The sequence below is a fragment of the Plasmodium vivax genome, chromosome 13 (genome assembly GCF_000002415.2).
Source record: "Plasmodium vivax chromosome 13, whole genome shotgun sequence".
Taxonomy (NCBI): Eukaryota; Apicomplexa; class Aconoidasida; order Haemosporida; family Plasmodiidae; genus Plasmodium; species Plasmodium vivax.
In genome coordinates this window covers 1100790-1119915 of record NC_009918.1, presented here as the reverse complement: position 1 = coordinate 1119915, position 19126 = coordinate 1100790, and the positions used below count along the sequence as shown (strand labels likewise).

Here is a 19126-nt window from a genome sequence, read left to right as displayed (position 1 = left end):
GGCTGTTCAGGTGGGAAGCGTTCACCGCTTGGATGGCGGAGCTCATCCGGGGGGTGACATGCATCTTACAGGAAGGCGCCGTGCTTCTCACAGGGAAGCCAAGTAATATGCCCCCCGCGAGGGTGCCCCTACTGAGTTAAATCGGTTCCCCCTTCGGCCGCGGGCAGCCATACACACACGCTGGCCAAATGTGGAAAAACACACGGGGGGCAGCCAAATGGGGGTTAAAAGGCACTACAAAAAAATGAGGCGTCGTGGGGGCGGTCGACCGGAGGTGCCCATCCCAGCGCATCGACGCGAAAGGGTACCACCTCTGCACTCCGCTGCCGCTTCAGCACGCCGGCGCCCCCCTCAAAAGCAGCGGTCGGAGACGATGGCGTGGCCCGCGTCGTCGTACTCCGCCCGGGAAACCCACAGCTGCTGGAAGGTGCCCAGGCTGGCCAGTATGGAGCCCCCCAGCCAGGACGAGTAAAGGCACTCCACGGACGACGTCATGTTTAGAATCTTCATTTTGATGCTCTGCGAAAAGCACTCCTTCTCCCTCAGCGAATTGTACAGTCGATCGACCAGCCCGGGGAAGAGAGAAGATCCCCCCGTGACGATAATGGCCTGCAGCAATTCCTTTCGTATGTCAACATCAGACGAGATGATGCAGTTTACGATGGCTTCCGGAAGTCCATTAAAATTATGAGCCGATGGAACGGCACGAAATAATTCCTCTGCAATGTCGTATCTGTATTTGTCTGTTTTTATTTTCACTCCATCTGGTAATTCGAAGAATTCTTCTTCTTCGGTTTGCCCCGTTTGCCACTTGGGTGCATTAACATTTTTTGCACCGTTATGTGTTTGCCCCGTGGGTTCCACCTCCTTTCCATTTTTCAACCCCCCTGAGGTGGTTTCGCTCTTTTTATTAGCGGAACTCTGATGTGCCACGCGCACTTTGCAGATGCTCTCCTTCATGTAGCGGATGACGTCCAAGATGGCTTCTTCCTCGTAGGAGCTGTGCACATTGGGGTGGTGAGTCGCGCCGCTAAATGAGCAGCTGGGTGAGCAGCTGGCCGAGGCGCTTCCCAAACCGCCGCTCCCCCCCCGCCCCTGCTCATAGTAGGGGACGACCCTCACTTGGTCCTTCCTCAGCATGCCGTAAATCAGGCGGTCAAAGTAATCCCCGCCGACGCCAAACTGGAGGGAGTTCCTCTGCAGCACGTAGCCCTCATACACGGGGGTCACATTGAGCGAGCTACCCCCAATGTCTATCACGAGTGCATTGCTGCGACCCAAGCTGAAGGCAGTTAACTTGGCTTTCTTCGCAAAGTATACTGCAGGGATATTAAAAGTCTCAAACAGTATTTCGGTCATCTCTGCTCTCACTCGGTGATTGTGTATGTTTTCTTCGGACAGCAAAATGGGGTGTTCTTCAATTTTTAAGTTCAGTCCACCCAACTTCACCGGGGTGGGAATCTCATCTGAGCAGTGGAAGACTCTCTTTGACTCTACTCCTTCAATTCCATATCGTAAGATCCTCTCGAATACGTCGCTGTTCATGTGCGTTGTGTTGTCTACTGGGTTTCTCTCGAAGAGGGGTTTTATCCGCAGGTGCTCTTTTGGGTTGTGGAGGTTTAGAGGGAATTTCAGCTTCGGGGAGGGATCCCCACGGGGGCTTCCCCCATCAGGTGATACGTCCTCCCCGCAGGTGCTCCTCAAAAACACCCTGGGGGTGTCCTCCTGGTTGTGGCCAATTTTCGTCGTGCTGAACCCCAAGTCGACCACCAGCGCAGAAATGTCCTCCCCTCCGCACAGCAGGCTTTCGCTCGCGTCATTCTTCGCGTTCATCTTTTTTTTTTTTACTTTATTTTGATATTTTTTTTTTGTTATTTTTTTTTTTTTTTTCTGTTCCCCTGGGCCACCTCACTGCGCAAGAGGGGAGGGAAGCCAAGTTCGGCAAGTTCACCTCTCTCTGTCGCGTCCGAGGAGGAGCGCTCCTTCTTAAGCGTTGCTCACCTCTCAGTTGGTATCACTTCTGCAGGTTTGACTCTCTTCCCTTGGTGGCCTCCTTTCCTTTTAGCTGCCCCTCCGCACATATGTCGTGTGCCTTCTGCGAATCTTCCAACTTTGAAGTTATTTTTCTTTCCTTTCTCTTCCCCTCTTGGGGCCTATCTTTTTATAGGAGCCTCTCAATGAGGGGAACAACAAAGCAACGCCTCACGCGTTGTCGTTACGGAGCCGTTTTTTTTAAATCCTCGCGACATTATTTGCTCGTTTCGCATTGTTGTATGTAGCCAGATGGGCACCGGGCAAGTGCGCACATCACGGGTGAGGTCACCTCCCCGGGGTGGGGGGTCAACATGAAGCGCGTTTATAGATTCATCATTGGGAAAAAAAAAATACTACATTAAGGATCACATTCGTAGTTGTACCAACTTGGCAAACTTCCTGTTTTTTTTTTTTTTTTTCCCCCATTTTCTGTATGCAGATATTCCCTCACATGTGTACTCACACGAGGGGATATGAACGTGGGGATAGACCCCCCCATACTCTCCCAAGAGGTGTAGCCAATGGGTATTCGCTCGAAAGGGGAACTTCCAACCATTTCGCCATTGTGGATCCACAGGTAATTGCCAAACGTATGTGGAGGAAAGGATAAACAATAAGGGAGTCATCCCAACAAGCGCCACGCCACAGCTCTGTTTTTTTTTTTTTTTTTTTTTTTTTTTTTTTTTTTTTTCTGGACTAGCCAAAAGTTGCCTCTCCCCATCTGAACGCATCGTCTAAGTGGTATGCAAGAGATGGAAGAGACAGGTGCATTTTTCAGCCTTCCCGCGAAGTGGTGCCAAGCTGATGATACCTTTTGGCGCTCCTTTTTTTTTACGAATGGGGATTGGCTGATGGAAGAGCTGATCTGTAAATGCATGTTTGGGACGTGCCCTCTTGAGGGCAATTCCTCTGGGTGTAACTATACGTTTGTGGTGTTAACTACATATGTATGTCGTTCGACCGTTTCAATTTTTTTAACACCACGTAAAGAGCATTTCCCGTTGTTCACGGGGGGGGGTTAACCCTTGCAGCTGCGCCGGACTCATGGGTGAAGAGCGCCTAAGGACGCGTCACCACCATTGATTGGGTCGAGTGGACCGATTGGACCATTCACTGCAGCGCAAATACCTCTGTGTTGCTTCCCCCATCGTGGCGGTAAGACGAAGTAACCATATTGACCGAAATAAACTCGAACATCGTTCACCTGCGTAGTTAACTCCCCAGTGATTGCTCTTTAAATACGCCGTTCTGTTGTCTCTCCAAGTAGTAGCACACCCGTATGACTGCAACATGGAGGGGTTCTTTATACCCGTGTAACTCGGAAGAGTACACAGAAAGGTGCGCTGCAAACGGTGTGGCATTCGTTTTGAAGTTCTCATGCCAGGTCAGCGGCATGTCAGGCGTAGCGAGCACAGGTTTGCAATCCTTGTCTGCTTCCGCTTGCACATGTGCAAATTGTTTTTCCCATTTCAGGGCGTAACTTTGTCAACTGGGGAGGCCACTCAGAAGGGTCACTATATTTGTACCTTAACGCAACTTAGCGAGAAATTCCCCCAAGTGGAGATACTCTTTAGTGCAGTTTTTCGCTCCTTTGTGGGTTTTTCTTTGTGTGTAAAGGATAATGTAGCCATTTTGCAATTTTAAAAAAATATATGAACAATTTTTTTTTTTTTTTTTTTTACCCCATTTTGGCAGTATTTTGCCTGACTGGGTAAGGTAAAGGAGGTAAAAAAAAAAAAAAAAAAAAAAAATAGCTATAAAACGGGTCTGCAACGGAGTGGCTGCCTCCCCCAATAGCTATCCCCTTTTTTGTTCTTTTTTTTTGCTCCTCTGTTTGCTCCATTTTTTCTTCCTTTTTTTCTTCCTTTTTGCTCCTTTTTCCTTTTCTCCGCGCAACGTGAGAAGTTTCCAAATGGGTGAACCGTTGTAGACGCATTTTTTTGCCAACCTCACCCACTCGGCCAAGACAAAGTTGAAACGTCGCGCGGGACGTGGTGCCAGCTGCCGAAGGGAGGACTGCGCGAGCGGCCACAAGGCAGAACAGCCCCCCGAGGCAACCGCTCCGCATTCACGCGCACGTAGTGGAAAAAAAAAAAAGAAAGAAAAACTGTTTTTTCGTTTTTGACACACAGGGTGGTATACACATTCTGACGTAAAAGCTAAAAAAAAAAAATAAAGACAAAGAAGGGAAAAAAAGCTGAGCCAACCGAAACGCTCAAAAGAGTAGCCCACTTTGCAACAAAAATTGTGACAATTTCTGTCGATCACCTGCGCCCCCCGCGTGAAAAACAGAAAAAAAAAAAAAAAAAAGTCTACTCATATGCACATTCTCCGTGAAACGAAAAACCGCTCAGACGCGAAGGAGGAAAGCTACATTCCAATGCGTTGGGTGCAAAGGGAGTCTGCCTGGGATACTTCGCCTCTTCGCCGGTATGAAGGCCGCGGAAAGGAATGCGCACGTGAGTAATCGGAGGCCGCCCTTACTGGTGGCGAAAAGGAAGGGAGCGATGCCCGCGCGTGAGAAGGGAGCGATGACCGCTCATGAGAAGGGAGCAACAACCGCACATGAGAAAGGAGCAATAACCGCACATGAGAAAGGAGCAATAACCGCACATGAGAAGGGAGCTACCCCCGCTGGTTATACAATACAGAGCAGCCCAAAAGAACCACCCACAGACGAACGAAAAGACGCGCTAAAGATCAACATTAAGAGAGCCGCCGCCGAAAATGTCACCAACAGGGCGGCAAAGGAAAAAGACACCCCAAGAATGCCCCATAAAAGTGACCGGAAGAAAGACAAAGCGGTGAATGGAAGGGCGAAGGATAAAGGGATGCACAGCAATGGTTCCCCCCACGTGAGTAGCACCCATAGGAAGAACAACACCGGGGTGGAGAAGCCACACGTGAGGACTTCCTCCCCCCACCTGAGTAGCACCCATAGGAAGAACAACGCCGGGGTGGAGAAGCCACACGTGAGGAATTCCTCCCCCCACTTGGCTGAAAGTCACCGAAGTGAAGAATCCCGCGCAGTACCAATCGGCGTCGCCCCAGTTGGGGAGACCCCCTCGAGCAGAAAGAGGACAACCCACTTGGGAAAAATAAAAAACTTAAAGAAGTACGCAGATTTTAACAAGGGAAAGAATATTAACGACGAAAAGGAGGGAGTGAAAAATGTTGGGACTTCATGCGAAGCGAGAGTGAGTTGCCAGGGGAGTAGCAAATCGCCCAAGTGCTTACCCCTCACAGAGCAAGTCCCACAAGGAGCAGCAACTCCAACCACGCTAAGCACACAGAAGATCTACGCCCACAATGATATTCACATTATGAGTCTTTGCATGGAGGACGAAATGAACAGAAAAGAAAAAGTGAAGAAGGTAAAAAATAAAATTTTAAAAATGTATAGCGACTTGTTTCTTCACCATTTTAAGAGGAGCCAGAAATTGGTAAAGTCTAGTGGAAATTTAAATTTAAATATTTGCCTGAACAGAGAGAGTGTGCATAACTTTCTGCGTCTGAGCTACAAGTATGGGGACTATGAGTACTGCGTGGGTTGCGTGATGGTGTTGCTGCTGGACCGTCTGACGAACCCCGAGGTGGAGTTAACCCCTGGGGAGAGGGACGACGTGGAGGACGCCGTGCGCGCGTACAACTGCCACACGTTGCTGGCGTACCGGGGCACCTTCAAGGCCTACCACAAGTGGGGTAGCGGTGGTGGCGGCGTTAGCGGCGTCAGCGGCGGTTGGAGCGGTGTGCGCGGTGTGAATGACGTGCGCGATGCTCACGCGAAAGCCCCCCTCCAGAACGCGACCCGAAAAAGCATCTGCAGAAGCATCCGGGACACCATAAAGGACAAGTTCCTCCTCAACTGCGAAGCCATCATAAACGTGGTCAACTGCATCCTCTGCACAACGAACGAGGAGAGGGAAAAAATATACTACACGCACTTGAATGCGAATCAGTACAAGACCATTTCAGACGTCACCGAGACGGGGGTGAAATATAAATATGAGCAGCTAGCCAGAGAGACTTATAAGAAGGCCTTCGAGCTAGCGAAAGTGCACTTGGTACCAACGGATGTGCACTTTCTGCAGCTGGCTAGTCGCTACATCTCCTTCCTGTACTTCAACGTGGGGCAAGAACAGCTGGCTTTGAAGATCTGCACGGGCGTGTTTGACCGGACGGCCGATGAGCTGGGCAACCTGCAGGACGAGGGGCAGGCGGACAGGTGCCTCCAGATCCTGAGCAGGATGCGCTACAACATCAAGCGCTGGTCGAGGAAGCTCCACGGGAACAGCATCCTCTTCCTGGACTTTTAAGCGGTTAAGCGGTGGAGTGATTGAGCGGTGGAGTGGTGGAGCGGCGGAGCGGTTGATCAACCCGTCGACCGCTTCGATCACGCTACTTCTCCCGAGCATGTTGCTTCGCCGCTCCCCGTAAAGGCGGCAACCCAACGGGGAACTTTTTTTTTTTTTTTTTTTTTTTTTTTCTCTCCATTTTGCCACTCCCCCGTAACGACAATGGAAGTCGTCACTTTCGTTAAAAAGGTAAAAAAAATAAATTCATTTTTTTGAAGAACCAAAAGGGACATGTGCGCGGGGCGATAAAGCGGCTGCCCTAAAGCGGCTACCGATAAGGCGGACGCCGAAGAGGTGCCTCCCCAAAGGGGGGGTGTTTGTTCTGTGTTTGGGTCTCCCTTTCGAGCGAGAAGGTAAAAAATGCCTCCTTAAAGAGGTGCACAAAGAAACGGTTGCACCATTCCGCGGGGGGGTTCACCATCTGAGTTGCCACCCCTCGTGGGGGAAAACGAAAAAAGGCAAAAAAATAAAAAAAAAGAAAAAGACAAATATAGGGCAGCTACAGGGAAGGTACGTGACAACTTTAACCCGCGAGGGGGAGGCAAAAAAAGGTTCCCCTCGCGCGTTGGAGGCCCCTGGGTCGACCTCTGCACAAGCGATCGGTATTCACTTCAGAGGGGAGAGGGGGGTTTCAACTGGCCGACTCGGCTACTTCGCCGGTCGCTTCTCTCACTCCTGGGCAGCCACTCCGTCTGCCGCCAATTCTTCTTCCTCCAACCCGTCTGCCCCCACCCCCTCTGCCGCCAATTCTTCTTCCTCGCCCGACGCTGCCGCGTCAGCCGCGCCTGTCGATTGAGCCGCGTCCGGGTCGACGTAGTAGGGGATCTTGCCCTTGATCCAGTCGTTGAGGATGATCTTGGAGACGGAGGTGATGTCCGGCTCGCCGCCCTTGAGGAGCTTGCCCATTTTGCGGGCCAAAATTTCGAGGAACTCCTCCGTGTTGCCGAACTGCAAGTCGGCAGGCAGCTTGTAGATGCGAAGCAGGTGTTCCCTGTTGACCATTTTAAAAACGTCATCAATGTAAAAGTGCGGGTTGGTAATTTTCTCCAGCCGCATGGTGCATCTGAGGATCTTATCGGAGTCCTCGATGTCGTAGGGCACGATTCCGGGGCAGTCTATGAGGTATATTTTGCTCGTCAATTTGATGAACTGCCAATATTTCGTTTGGCCTGGTAGGCAGGCCGAAATGCAAACGACTTTTTTTTTTAAGGAATTAATAATGGCGCTCTTTCCAACGTTGGGGTACCCAATCAACCCGATGTGAATATGTTTCTTCCTCTGGTCTTGAAAGAATTGCGTGTACTGCCTGATGACATTAAAGAGGTCGTTTTTGCCAAACGGATTGCTTATACTCGCATGGTAGGCAATGGTTGGGTATTCTTTCGATAAAATTTTGATCCACTTTTGAGCCACACTGGTGGGTACTAGATCCACTTTGTTTACAATAAGAATGATGTGTTTATTTGGTCTGTCTTTTTTTAAATTTTCCTCTAACCTTCTGCATCTAGTTCCTATGGGATCACGTGCATCTAGAACCTCCAAAATGATATCCGAGCTGTCGATCACTTTGTAGAGCTCCGTCCATATTCTCTTGGACTGCCCAATTCTGAGCAGGTGATCTTTGCTGAACTTTTTTTCTACTTCTCTGTTTCTACTCTCGATTAGCGAGTTGTCCCTCTCCACCTCATAATTGGTTAACTTCCTATCGGCATCGTTTGCCAGTTCTTCCAAGCTGCTGACATTCAGTTTGGGCCTCTTCCTTTTTTTCTTCTTCCCGTATACGTCTTGGAAGTGCTCCATCCTGAGTAGGTTTTCGCTCTGTTGCTTTTTCTTTTCAAATTGGGGGGCGAAGGCAGCAGGGACGGACTCGCCAGCACTTCCCCTGAGGAGCTCCACCGGAATTTTGGACCTCTTGATGATCACACTGAAGGGGTCATGCGTGGCCTCCTCCAGTTTGTCCCTAAAAATTGCAAGCTTGCTCTGGCTGATGGTCCTCGTGTTGTTAAACCATTTTATGTTCGGTTCGATTCTCCTGACTTCATTTATCTTGGCGTTCATTTTTTTTAAATTCGCTTTTGTTCTGTACATTTTGAGCCTCTTTTGCTTCTCATCATTTTTCCTCTTCGCCTCATCCTTGCAGATGGACTTCCCCTCCACCTTCACGTTCCCCACGGAGCTGCGCCCGATCTTCAGGCTCTTCAGCTTCAGGCTCCCCTTCTTAATCATCTCGCGCGTCGGGGAGGGGCACAAAAGTTGCAAATCTTCTGCGGTGGTGGGTGAGAAGCAGCCAAGGAGATGTGAAAGACTTCGGAGGGGTTCCCCTGGATGGGGGTTATCACAACGGTATTTTTTTTTGCTTTTTTATTTCTTTTTTTTTGCTTCTTTCCCCCTCTGCTGGTCAAAAATGGTGAACCTGTTTATACGTTCCGGAAAAACTTCAAACGGTAGGAAGTTAAAAAAAAGAAAAATAAAAAAGGCGGCCTCTTCTCTTCAGTTAAGCTGTTAAACCTTTTCGATTGCCTCGCCTACTTTCTTCTCGGCTTCGAGCCTGATTGACTCTCCCCACGCATCTGCGCTTCCTTTGCGAATGGCAAAGAGGGGGGTAAAAACCGAGCGATGCACTTCGCAAAGCGTACGTTGCGCTTTCCCTCGTTGAGAGTGGGCTCTTTCGCTAACTATGCTGCGTCAGCCTTTGAAACGTATACCTTTGAAACGCATACCTTTGAAACGCATACCTTTGAAACGCATACCTCTGCTACGCATACCTTTGCTGGCTATCCTTTTCTGGCTATCTTCCCAGTTGGGCGGAAAATATGTCACCCTTCCGATGCGCACTTCAGTTAAGCGGCGCGCTTCAACGTGGGAGAAGTCAGCCCGAAGTTAGCAGTGATGGCCAATTTTTTTGGGGAAAAACTACGTACCGTTTGTGCCTGCCCCGCTCGGTTATTTATTTTATTTTTTTTTTTTTCCCCCCAACGTGTCACCCGTTTTGGTGACGCACAAATGACCCTCCGCGCATGCCCATCATCACGAGTGGAAGAGGGAAGAGGCAACTGAACATGAGATGTTAAAAAAAAGGTAGAACGCGGCTGCTCAGTGGGAATGGCCATTTTACGTAGCAATCGCTTCCTTTCCGAGGATGATCATAAAATGGCACATAGGAGAAGAGGAGGACGCCTTCCCCCCCCACATGCGAAATAAACGCGGTTACATTTTTTTCCCCAACTGTGAGGGGAAACTAATCAGGGAGTTACCTGAACGGAGCACTTAATAAAAATTTACAGCGATGTTCATTTCTTACGCGCTGTAAAGGTTCGCTTTATTTTGCATCCCCCCCCAAAGGAGGGTTAATTTTTATGCCGCCATTCCTTTGGGGACTCCAACGGGGTTACTACGGAACGGTTGAACATGCTCAGGTACACCAGCGTGCGTGTCATCCATAGGAAGACCCCCTTTTACAACGCCTTTTCCTGAGGAGGATGTAACTCGAAACAACTCCCAGGTGGTGGCCCTTCCACATACGTCACAGTGGGGATGTTCCTTCTATTATATGCCAGTAATTGAGAGGCAGCCACCATTTGCATGTGAAAATTTCCCATTTTTAAGGAACCCCCGTGTGAACATATTTTGGGGAAAATATCCCCCTTCCGCGCATCGCCATTTCGACATTGGCAAAGGTGTCAAAGGAAGGCGGCGGGGAGGAAGTGCTAAAAGGGGGACAGACAAAATAGAAACACTCGCATCAATGAAGTGGCCAATTCTGTAACCCATGTAGCCTTCGAAAAGTTCGTACTTTTTGCACCCGTTTGCGAAAAATTATGAACGGTTCATGCAAAAAGGGGTAAATGGCCAAAATCGCCTGAGCGGTGCAGGCACTTTTGTCATTTTAACGATTTTTACAATTGTCACAATTTTAACAGTTATCACAATTTTTCCATTTATTTTATCTTTTTTTTTTTGCACTCGTTTATGTGGCCACTGCGTGGCATGCCAAGTGGAGGTGAAGATAAACGTGCCTTTCTTTGCAAAACGGAACGCCAGTTAGGAAGTGCGCGCGGGGCAACCAGCAGGGGGAGTAAAAGCATGCACCCGGGTGGAGGACGACGGACAAACCTTCTCTTCTTCTACCCCTGGTGTGCACGCGGGGCATACGCACATGTGTGTTTCAGCGAGAAGGGGGACCTACATGTAAACTGGTTTCAAAAAACGACATGCACTTTTACGGCACAGTTCGGCAAAATGGGGAGGCTGCGAAGTGGCTGCTCCTGTTGTGCAACGTGGCTGTTGGCCTCCCCCCTCGCGTGCGCGCTCCACCACTGGAAGGAGTTGTAAGGCGGAAAGAAACGTTTGGGGGCGACGCGGGTTTTATTCCCCCCTTTTGTCCTTCGCACCTGTCGTAGGGGTATCTTTTTTTTTTTTTTTTTTTTTTTGGCATTTCGCTTATGAAATTTCCACGCCCCTCCTCCTGCGCACAGAATGTGTCCACCACACGCACGCGTTGTGAGAGGCGCGAGCGGCGCATGAGGCTTCCATAACAACCGCTCAACAGGCGTGCAGTTCTCTCGTAGTACCACCTACGCATACGCGCGCACGTGCATATACGTGTATGCAGGTGCGCCTGTGCAGGCAATGAATGCAAAAATAACCCCCGATGTTTGCCAATGAGGGGCAGACAAAAAGGAACACTGTCCCGCGCACTCTATACACACCCCTCTGTGGCATTCCTGCGCACGCAAATGGGTGAGGAAAAAATAAAAAAACGAAACAAAGGAAAAAAAAAAAAAAAAACAACAATTAAATAAAATCAAGTTAAGGCAAATCTGATCGGGAAAAAACGTAGAAACGAAATTGTACCTGCCTCCTTTTTGCGCAAACTGCCCCTTACTGGGCAGTCACTGCGGGATATGCGCGCTTGGCGTTTTGTGGCACCCTGAAGGGAGTGTGAGGAAGGTGGCCAGGCGGGGCAGCGGCACAGTGGTCACGCGTCGCAGCGACGAAGCAGCCCAGTGGTCAGGCGGAGAAATGCGGCGCCACGATGCGATGAGGGGGCAGTTTTAACGGCAGCCCGCAGTTGTTCCCAGCGGAAGTGCTGCTCCCTTTTAACCGCTCCATCCATCGCTCACAGTTATCTCCTCCCCTTTAGTGTGCAATAAACTGCTCCTCGCGAATTTCCAAGTTCCTTGCGCGCACCTCTGTGGAGGGAAAACGAAGGAGGCCCTCAGTTTGTTTTGGAGGACCCCGCAGAGCTTTCATTAACAGCATCATTCGTTGCCCAACTATAATTCGTTGATCCGCTTCGTTCACCCGCTACATTTCCCCTGTTAGTGCTCCCCCTCCCCCTGTTTACATCCTCCGCGTATTTCCCTCTCTTTTTTTTTTCCTTCCACTCTGCGCTTGAACAACCTTTTGCCCGAGCCTTGGGTGGTTAGCGGCAGCGCGTTAGCAAGCAGGAATTGCAAGCCGCAGCTTACCGGTTGAGACCTGCAATTCCTGCTTGCTAACGTGCGAAAGACGAAGCGACCCCCCATGTTAATGCAACAGCAGGAGGGACCGTGAAGGGGCACTCCCCACTTTGCACGCGTGGGAGAAGTGACACGTGGGAGAAGTGACGCGTAGGAGAAGTGACGTGTCGTTTCTTCACAACCTCGTTAGATACAGTTCGTTCGAACCTGTTGTTGCGAATGCAGAGTAGAGGGGCAGGAGTACATCTGATGAGCGTCTTCCTGACCGTTTGACCGTCTAACCGTCTGCCCATCGCGCTTCCTAACGCTCTCCCGTAATCGCAACCGACACTACTTGCGTGGCTGCCACTAAAGGGGTAGCAATCACATAGGAAAAGGGCTTCCTCCTCCCCCACCCCCACTATTTGATGAGCACCTCCCTAGTGCCCATATCCCATGAGAGCCAGTCACACGGAAGGAGCAGCAAATTGGAAGAACAAAGAAAACGATTGAAAAGACCACCCGCGTCTAGAGAAACGGAGCAGTTCATTCCCATCCAGGAGGTTAGCAGATGAATGCATCAGAGGAAGTGGGACTCAGTGTCAGCCGATTCTTCCCATCCCGCGTAAACAGCCCCGGCCAAATAGGAAAGGCCTTGCGAAGAGACCCCAATTTTTAGTTACCACCTCGGCACAGACATAAGGCCAAGCAGAGAGCGCACGTTTGAAGATTCCCCCCCCCTCAACTTTTCCAGATGTAGACGCACAATTCGTTACAGCGATTTTAAAAAAAAAAATTGCACAGCTAGTTGGTGTGGAAACAAACGTGGTGACTCGTCTGTGGTGCGAATAGGGCCGAACTTATTTCCACTTGTGCGTTTATTTCTGCTTCTATTTTTATATTTGTTTTTTTTTTTTTTTTTTTCCCGGAAAAGAGCATCACCTCATCGGCGTCGCCCATGAAGTTGCTGCTGTGTCGGCACAGGGGCGGGGGAAGCGCAGAGGGGGATGCGCCCCCAATGGGGGGGAGTACTACTGCCATTGGTGAAAAGGGGGAAGAGAGTACCCCCCCCGAGGAGAGAACCTCCCGGGAGGCGACACAAAGTAGCCCCCGTCACCACCCAGTCGAAGGAGGCAAAGTCTGTTTCTTCCACTGCGAAGACACTCCTCCTCGCGCAGCCCCTCCCGTGTGTTCCCACCAAAGAGAGACGAACAAACGGAGTTGCCTCACAGAAGGGGACCCACTAAGGAGTAGCGCTGATCTGCCAGCTGGAGGGGGAAAAGGGCCGCTTGTCCCCACGAGAGACCATCGCCAAGTAGGTAACCCCCCTGATAGAGTGATGAACAGGGTTAGAAGCGAACTGGGGCGCAGGAAAAAAGGGGAAAACATATTTACACGCGTGGATGACGCGCTTTTGCGCCGTTTGAAGAGGTCCGCGTGCCGGTTTGTGAAGGAGGTTAATCGAACGTCCAGGTGCGTTAGGAGGAGCGGCGCGGGGGGTGGCGGCATTGGAAGGGACGACCAACGGGAGGAGAAGCCGCCCCCTCGAAAGGAAGACGGTGTTGCGAAGAGGAGGGGCATTCTGCGGGGAGAGCGCAGTAGCAGGAGGGGGAGCCCGAAGAAGGGGGGGCTGCGGGTGCAGTGGGCGGATGGTAAAAAAGAAGTTGAAGAGGGGGAAGAAGGCAAAGCAGCTAAAGAAGGTGAAGAAGGTGAAGAAGCTAAAGAAGGGTGCTTCCTCGAGGGTGGCTCGTCTGGGCTAGAGAGGGGAGGGGGCCGCCATGGCAACCCAGATGGTGCCCCCGACTGCGCACAGCTTCGCACCGACGATGGGGAGGAGAAGGTTAAGGAGGCTTCCCCCCAGGGAAGAAGCGCTCGAAGTGGAGAGGAAACTGTGGAGGGGCTCCCAAATCGCTTTGGAGGAGGAGCCCCCCCACAGCAGGGCAATTTGGAAGCACTTCCCCACGAAAGCTACTCGGGCGAACGCACCTACAGCGAAGTGGACGCGTACGTAGACACGTTTAGGGAAACTCTGGGGGACGACCTGGCGGATGACCTGACTGACCACATGGCTGACCGCTTTACTGACCACCTGTCGGACGACATAACCGATTTGCAGCCCATCCATTTGGCCACCAAAGAAGGAAACCTAGCGCTGGTGAAAAAGATGCTACAGGCTGGAACCTACATTAACAGCAAGACGAAGACGAGGCAGTTCACCCCGTTGCATCTGTCGGCATCGAGAGGAGACATAGACGCAGTGAGATTTCTAATTGAAAATGATGCAGATGTTAATGCGCTCTCCTGCGATAATGAAACGCCTCTGTGGTGTGCCTCTATCTCTAACCATTTGAACGTTTGCAAGTATTTCCTTTCACATGGAGCACTGCCTAACTTGACGTTAGGAAGGAAGAGGTACTATGACTCTCCTTTGCATGCAGCTTCCATGATGGGGAATTACGAAATTGCAAAATTGTTAATAGAAAACGGAGCAGATGTGAGTTGCTTAGATTCGAACCAACTAGAACCCGTGCACTACGCCTCCTTCGAAGGACACAAGGGGATTGTGAAGCTGCTCATTTGGCAACAAATCCGAAAGGCAGTTGAAATCAAAATGAAAGAGATTCTAAGGGCCATGCACAAATATGGGGTCTACTCTAAAACGCTAGAACAGTTTTACTACCTAAAGTGTAAATCGTTTTATAAAAAAAGAATCACCAGCAAGACCCTATGTTGTGCCATTACCTCAGGGAAAGACAAAACTGTGAACCTCATTTTGAGGAGAGGAGCAGACCCAAATTACTTTGATGTGCGGTTACAACTGTTCCCCATCCATGCTGCTTCCATCACGGGCAATTTGAAGATCTTTAAAAATTTGGTGAAGAGGGGTGCAAACATTTACGCGAAAACGGGCTGTAACAATGCACCAATCGATTTGACTGAAAGTGTGGAGATTAAACAGTTCATTTTGGAGCACTCGAGGAGAATTAACTTGAGGAATGCCTGGCTGGTCAGGCGACGGAAGGCCGCCCACGTGCTCGCTCGCCTCTCCCCCGACGCGTTTTACCACGTCTGCGGGTTTTTGTGACGGCGCAGCGGTCCCCAGTGCAGCGGTCCACCTGTGAACCAGTCAATCTGGGAATCGAACCAGTCAATTTGGGAATCGAACCAGTCAATTTGGGAATCGAACCAGTCAATTTGGGAATCGAACCAGTCAATTTGGGAATCGAACCAGTCAATTTGGGAATCGAATCGTTCCACATGTGAACCCCCCCAGCTGCCCCTCCCCCCTGCTGCACACCAAATTGAGGGACAACACACTCTAGGGGAAGGGGCCCTGCAGAGGGGCGGTCGAGTCACCCATTGGGGGCTTCACAACAGGGCAGTACTCGCCCACCGCTTCCTCCACCGCCTCCTCCTAACCATTTCCCTTTTGGTAAGGATTTGTCCCCCCCCCTACGTGAAGTTCGGGTAAACTGCCGCTTGAGCTGCGTCGCATTCCCCTCGACGGGAAAAACCACCTCTTTAAGAGTGTCACCAATTCGCCTCCTTCTATTTTATTTGTTCAATCTGTCCCTCCATGTGATTCACGTTTGATGCAGTTCGTTTGATGCAGTTCGTTTGATGCAGTTCGTTTGATGCAGTTCGTCTGATTCAACTCGTTTGTGTTTTTACCCTCCCCACGTTAGCCAATTTTTTTTTTTTTTTTTTTCGTGCGTGTGTGTGTGCCTTCTTTTCGATTCGCCTGACCTGTTCAGGCAACTCCCTTTTGTAAGCGCAAGCGGAATTGGAAAAAAAAAAACATTCACATGTTGGTCTCACAATGTAGGAGTCACCATTTGCGCCATTTGCGGATGACTCCGTTTAAATACGCCCCCCCGTAGAAGAGAGCAAATTTTGGGGCCAAAGGAGATCCTTCCGTCTGGCATTCTCATCGCATGATGGGGAAACAAAAAAAAAAAAAAAAACATGTTGGTTGAAGGCACATTTCCGTTATCTTCCCCCGTTCGGGCATACGTATGGTCTATTCATGTGTACGCTTGATGCCCGCTCCAACGGTGGAGGGGAACATTTCCCAAGTGAGCATCCCTCCTCCCAGCCTCGGGCGAAAAACAACCCAGACGTGCTTCCCCCCGTCGCATCCATTTTAAGGTCACCCTATTGATTGTTCCCCCATGGCCTCTGTTGTGTGAAGCTGCCAATATTCGCGGTGCGCCGAGCTACACGGGCAATCCCCCAGCGCGACGGATCTGACGCACAGTGAGAAAAAAATTCCCCACGGGTGCATCGGAACGGCAGGGTGGGCTTCCCTCCCACTGCTTCTCCCCCTTTGACCGCAAAATTGAGAGGCCCCCGTAGAGAAGCGGCAACGTTGAGGGGTATCACCTCGAAGGAGTTTATTTCAGCAAGCGCACAGCCTCGTGGGTTCCTGCTAAGCAAAAGGAAGGGGAGCGCAGGACATTCATTTTGTTATTCGCGTATTTGCTCTCTTATTTATTCGCTTATTTATTTATTATTATTATTTTTTTTTTATTTTTTTTTTTATTTTTTTTTTGTTTTTTTTTTTGCCAGCCCGCCTTTCCACCGCTAACCAGTGGGGGGCATCTTCCCGCAGGGGGAAGTAAACTTCTGTAGCTGCTGCGTTCAGCCACCCCTCCCTCCTTCACATTCCAGCTGGTGCGTCCGGCCGTCCCTCCCTTCTTCACTTTGCTGCTCCCCCCCCCCCCAGTACAAATGTCCGAGGTGTACAGCATCGAGCCGAAGACGTCCGGCAGGGTAACCATCTACACCAGCCTGGGGGAGCTGGAGGTGCTGCTCTTTTGCAACGAGTGCCCGGTGGCATGCCAGAACTTCCTTCAGCTGTGCCTGAACAACTACTATAACGGAAATAAGTTTTTCCGGGTGATTCCCAAGTTTTTGATCCAGACGGGCGACCACACGAACACGGGGCTGCGTAAGGGAGAGACAGCCATCCATCGAGCAAATGAAATGCCCCTTCGTGTGCCTGCACATCTGCCTGCACATCTGCATCCGCTTCTCCTCCCCCCCACGCAGACAACGAATATGCCTTTAAGGAGCCCTTCCAGAACGAGTGCAACCGGCGACTCAAGTTCCTCTACGCGGGGTGCATCTCCTTCGCAAACCTAAATATAGAAAAGCCGTCCAATGGGAGCCAATTCTTCATCACCTTAGATAGGGCAGAGTACCTTAATAACAAGAGCACCCTCTTCGGGAAGGTCGCAAAGCACAGCATATATAATTTGCTGAAGTTTAACGAAATAAAGACGAACAAGAAGGATGAGCCCATTGAGGATGCTCCCTACATTCGGTACATCAAAATAGAGGAGAACCCCTTTCACCACTTGGTCCCGTATGCTAACTATGAGAGGGAGGTGAAGGAAAGGAGGCAGCAGGAGGGGGGTGCGCAGCTGCCCAGGGGGGGGGAGAAGCTCGGGGGGAAGAAGCTCAGGGGGAAGAAGCTCAGGGGGAACTTGCTCTCCTTCGCCTACGAGGAGGGAGAAGCCTCTGATGAGGGAGAGGCAGCCGATGAGGGGGAAAAGCCCACAGAAGAAGCCTCTGATGAGGGAGAAGCCGCTGGTGAGGGAGAAGCCGCTGATGAGGGAGAAACCGCTGGTGAGGGGGAAGACCCATCGGGAGACACCCCCAGCGACCGCCCCACCGTGGAAGACGCGGCGAATGGAGCCTCCCCAGAAGGAGAACCCCAAAGCAGGACATCCCCAGGAAGGAGCAAAAAGGACAGCAGTATTGTTGAGGATAAAATCGATCAGCTGAAAAAGAAAACAAAAGACATTGAAAGGGAGAAAGCGAAAAGGAAGGGAAGGGACTCTGGCGCGAGGGACCTAGACAGCTTGGTGAGTGGAGTCAAACGGTCAATCCCATGCCTACACACATGTATAACAGTGTGTACCACCTCGCCGTTTTACAGTGGAAGCGCTGTGAGGCGAGGAGGGGGTCTCTCCGATTGACGCCTCCCCCTCGTGTTGACCACCTGCCCTTTATTTCCCCCCCCCCCCAGGATGAGGCCTATTTGAGAAAAGTTAGGAAGCACAGCAAGATGTCCAAGCGGGAGAGGGAGAAGCTGGTCAGTCTGGAGTTAAGTTGGGCCACTACTGTTAGGCGGTCGCGGCAACTATCACCTAGCCACTGTCGCTGCCCCACTGTCGCTGCCCCACTGTCGCTGCCCCACTGTCGCTGCCCCACTGTCGCTGCCCCACTGTCGCTGCCCCACTGTCGCTGCCCCACTGTCGCTGCCCCACTGTCGCTGCCCCACTGTCGCTGCCCCACTGTCGCTGCCCCACTGTCGCTGCCCCACTGTCGCTGCCCCACTGTCGCTGCCCCACTGTCGCTGCCCCACTTTTGCTCATTTCCCCCCCCCTTTTAGTCGCTGCAAAAACTGCAAGAATTCGATGACAGGCTGAAGGGGCTCTTCTCCCGCGACGGTTAGCAGCCAAGGGGCGACCTCCTCACCGTTGTGCGGCTTGCCGCTCGAGCTGTTCCCCCGCGAGCGTGTAGAAGAGTGCCTGCCCCGGCGCAGCTACACGTCTGCCACGTACACCTGCATGGCTGCCCCTCACATCTGCCCCTCCTCAGGAGAAACCGGCCAAGGGATGAAGCACGACTGGCTGAACACCGACGGGTTGAAGTTCCGGATTGACTCCGCCAATGTAAAGAAGAAAAAAAAAAAAAAAAAAAAAATTTATCACAAAAGTGTTATCGCGCGTGCCGTGTGTGCATGCACATTTACCTGCACATGTACATGCGCGTATACACTGACATACACATATACGTTTACACTGATGTGTTTTTTTTTTTTTTTTTTTTTTTTTTTTGCAAGGCATACGAACATGAAGAGATAAAAAAGAAAGTACGCAGTGGGTCCAGCGCGCGTTGTTCTACGTCCGTTTGGAGGCGCCAACAGTTTTTTATTTTCCCCCCATCTGTGCATTTGCCTGTACAGCTGTTTATTTTGCTACCTCCATGTGGAATGCCTCCCGTGCGTGCCACATGTTTTCTTCCCCCCCCTCCCCCTCCGTGCAGGTGGTTAATCCCATGGACAGTGAAAACAAACGTCCCTATGATTCAAAGTTCAGCATGGAGGTAGTTACCCCTGAGAGTGTAGCAAACATACGGCACGGACGAATGTGTATGTGTGTGTGTATACGGGTTGCCACCGCGATCGGTATGAGGGATGCAACGGTTGGCGCGTTGCCGTTGTTCCGTTGCAGCGTTGTTATGGCGTCCGTCCTTCCTTTTTTTTTTTTTTTTTTTTCCCCTGCG

General features: G+C 50.9%; 5 protein-coding genes across 5 annotated transcripts; 3 read left to right on the top strand and 2 right to left on the bottom strand.

Moving 5' to 3' along the window:
- Positions 1-351: 351 nt before the first annotated feature.
- Positions 352-1833, bottom strand: PVX_085340 (actin, putative; the record flags this gene model as incomplete). Its single annotated transcript, XM_001616683.1, has 1 exon — positions 352-1833. The coding sequence occupies one exon, from the start codon at positions 1831-1833 to the stop codon at positions 352-354; it is 1482 nt and encodes a 493-aa protein (XP_001616733.1).
- A 2969-nt stretch (positions 1834-4802) lies between these two features.
- Positions 4803-6350, top strand: PVX_085335 (hypothetical protein, conserved; the record flags this gene model as incomplete). Its single annotated transcript, XM_001616682.1, has 1 exon — positions 4803-6350. One exon carries the CDS (start codon positions 4803-4805, stop codon positions 6348-6350), a length of 1548 nt encoding a protein of 515 aa, XP_001616732.1.
- A 708-nt stretch (positions 6351-7058) lies between these two features.
- Positions 7059-9240, bottom strand: PVX_085330 (GTPase, putative; the record flags this gene model as incomplete). Its single annotated transcript, XM_001616681.1, has 1 exon — positions 7059-9240. Exon 1 carries the CDS (start codon positions 8613-8615, stop codon positions 7059-7061), a length of 1557 nt encoding a protein of 518 aa, XP_001616731.1. The 5' UTR covers positions 8616-9240.
- A 3929-nt stretch (positions 9241-13169) lies between these two features.
- PVX_085325 (hypothetical protein, conserved) lies at positions 13170-14915 on the top strand (the record flags this gene model as incomplete). The annotated part of the gene is made up of 1 exon (XM_001616680.1): positions 13170-14915. One exon carries the CDS (start codon positions 13170-13172, stop codon positions 14913-14915), a length of 1746 nt encoding a protein of 581 aa, XP_001616730.1.
- Positions 14916-16561: 1646 nt separating this feature from the next.
- On the top strand, positions 16562-18293 carry PVX_085320 (cyclophilin, putative; the record flags this gene model as incomplete). Its single annotated transcript, XM_001616679.1, has 4 exons — positions 16562-16781; positions 16883-17700; positions 17865-17930; positions 18231-18293. 4 exons carry the CDS (start codon positions 16562-16564, stop codon positions 18291-18293), a joined length of 1167 nt encoding a protein of 388 aa, XP_001616729.1.
- Positions 18294-19126: the final 833 nt, after the last annotated feature.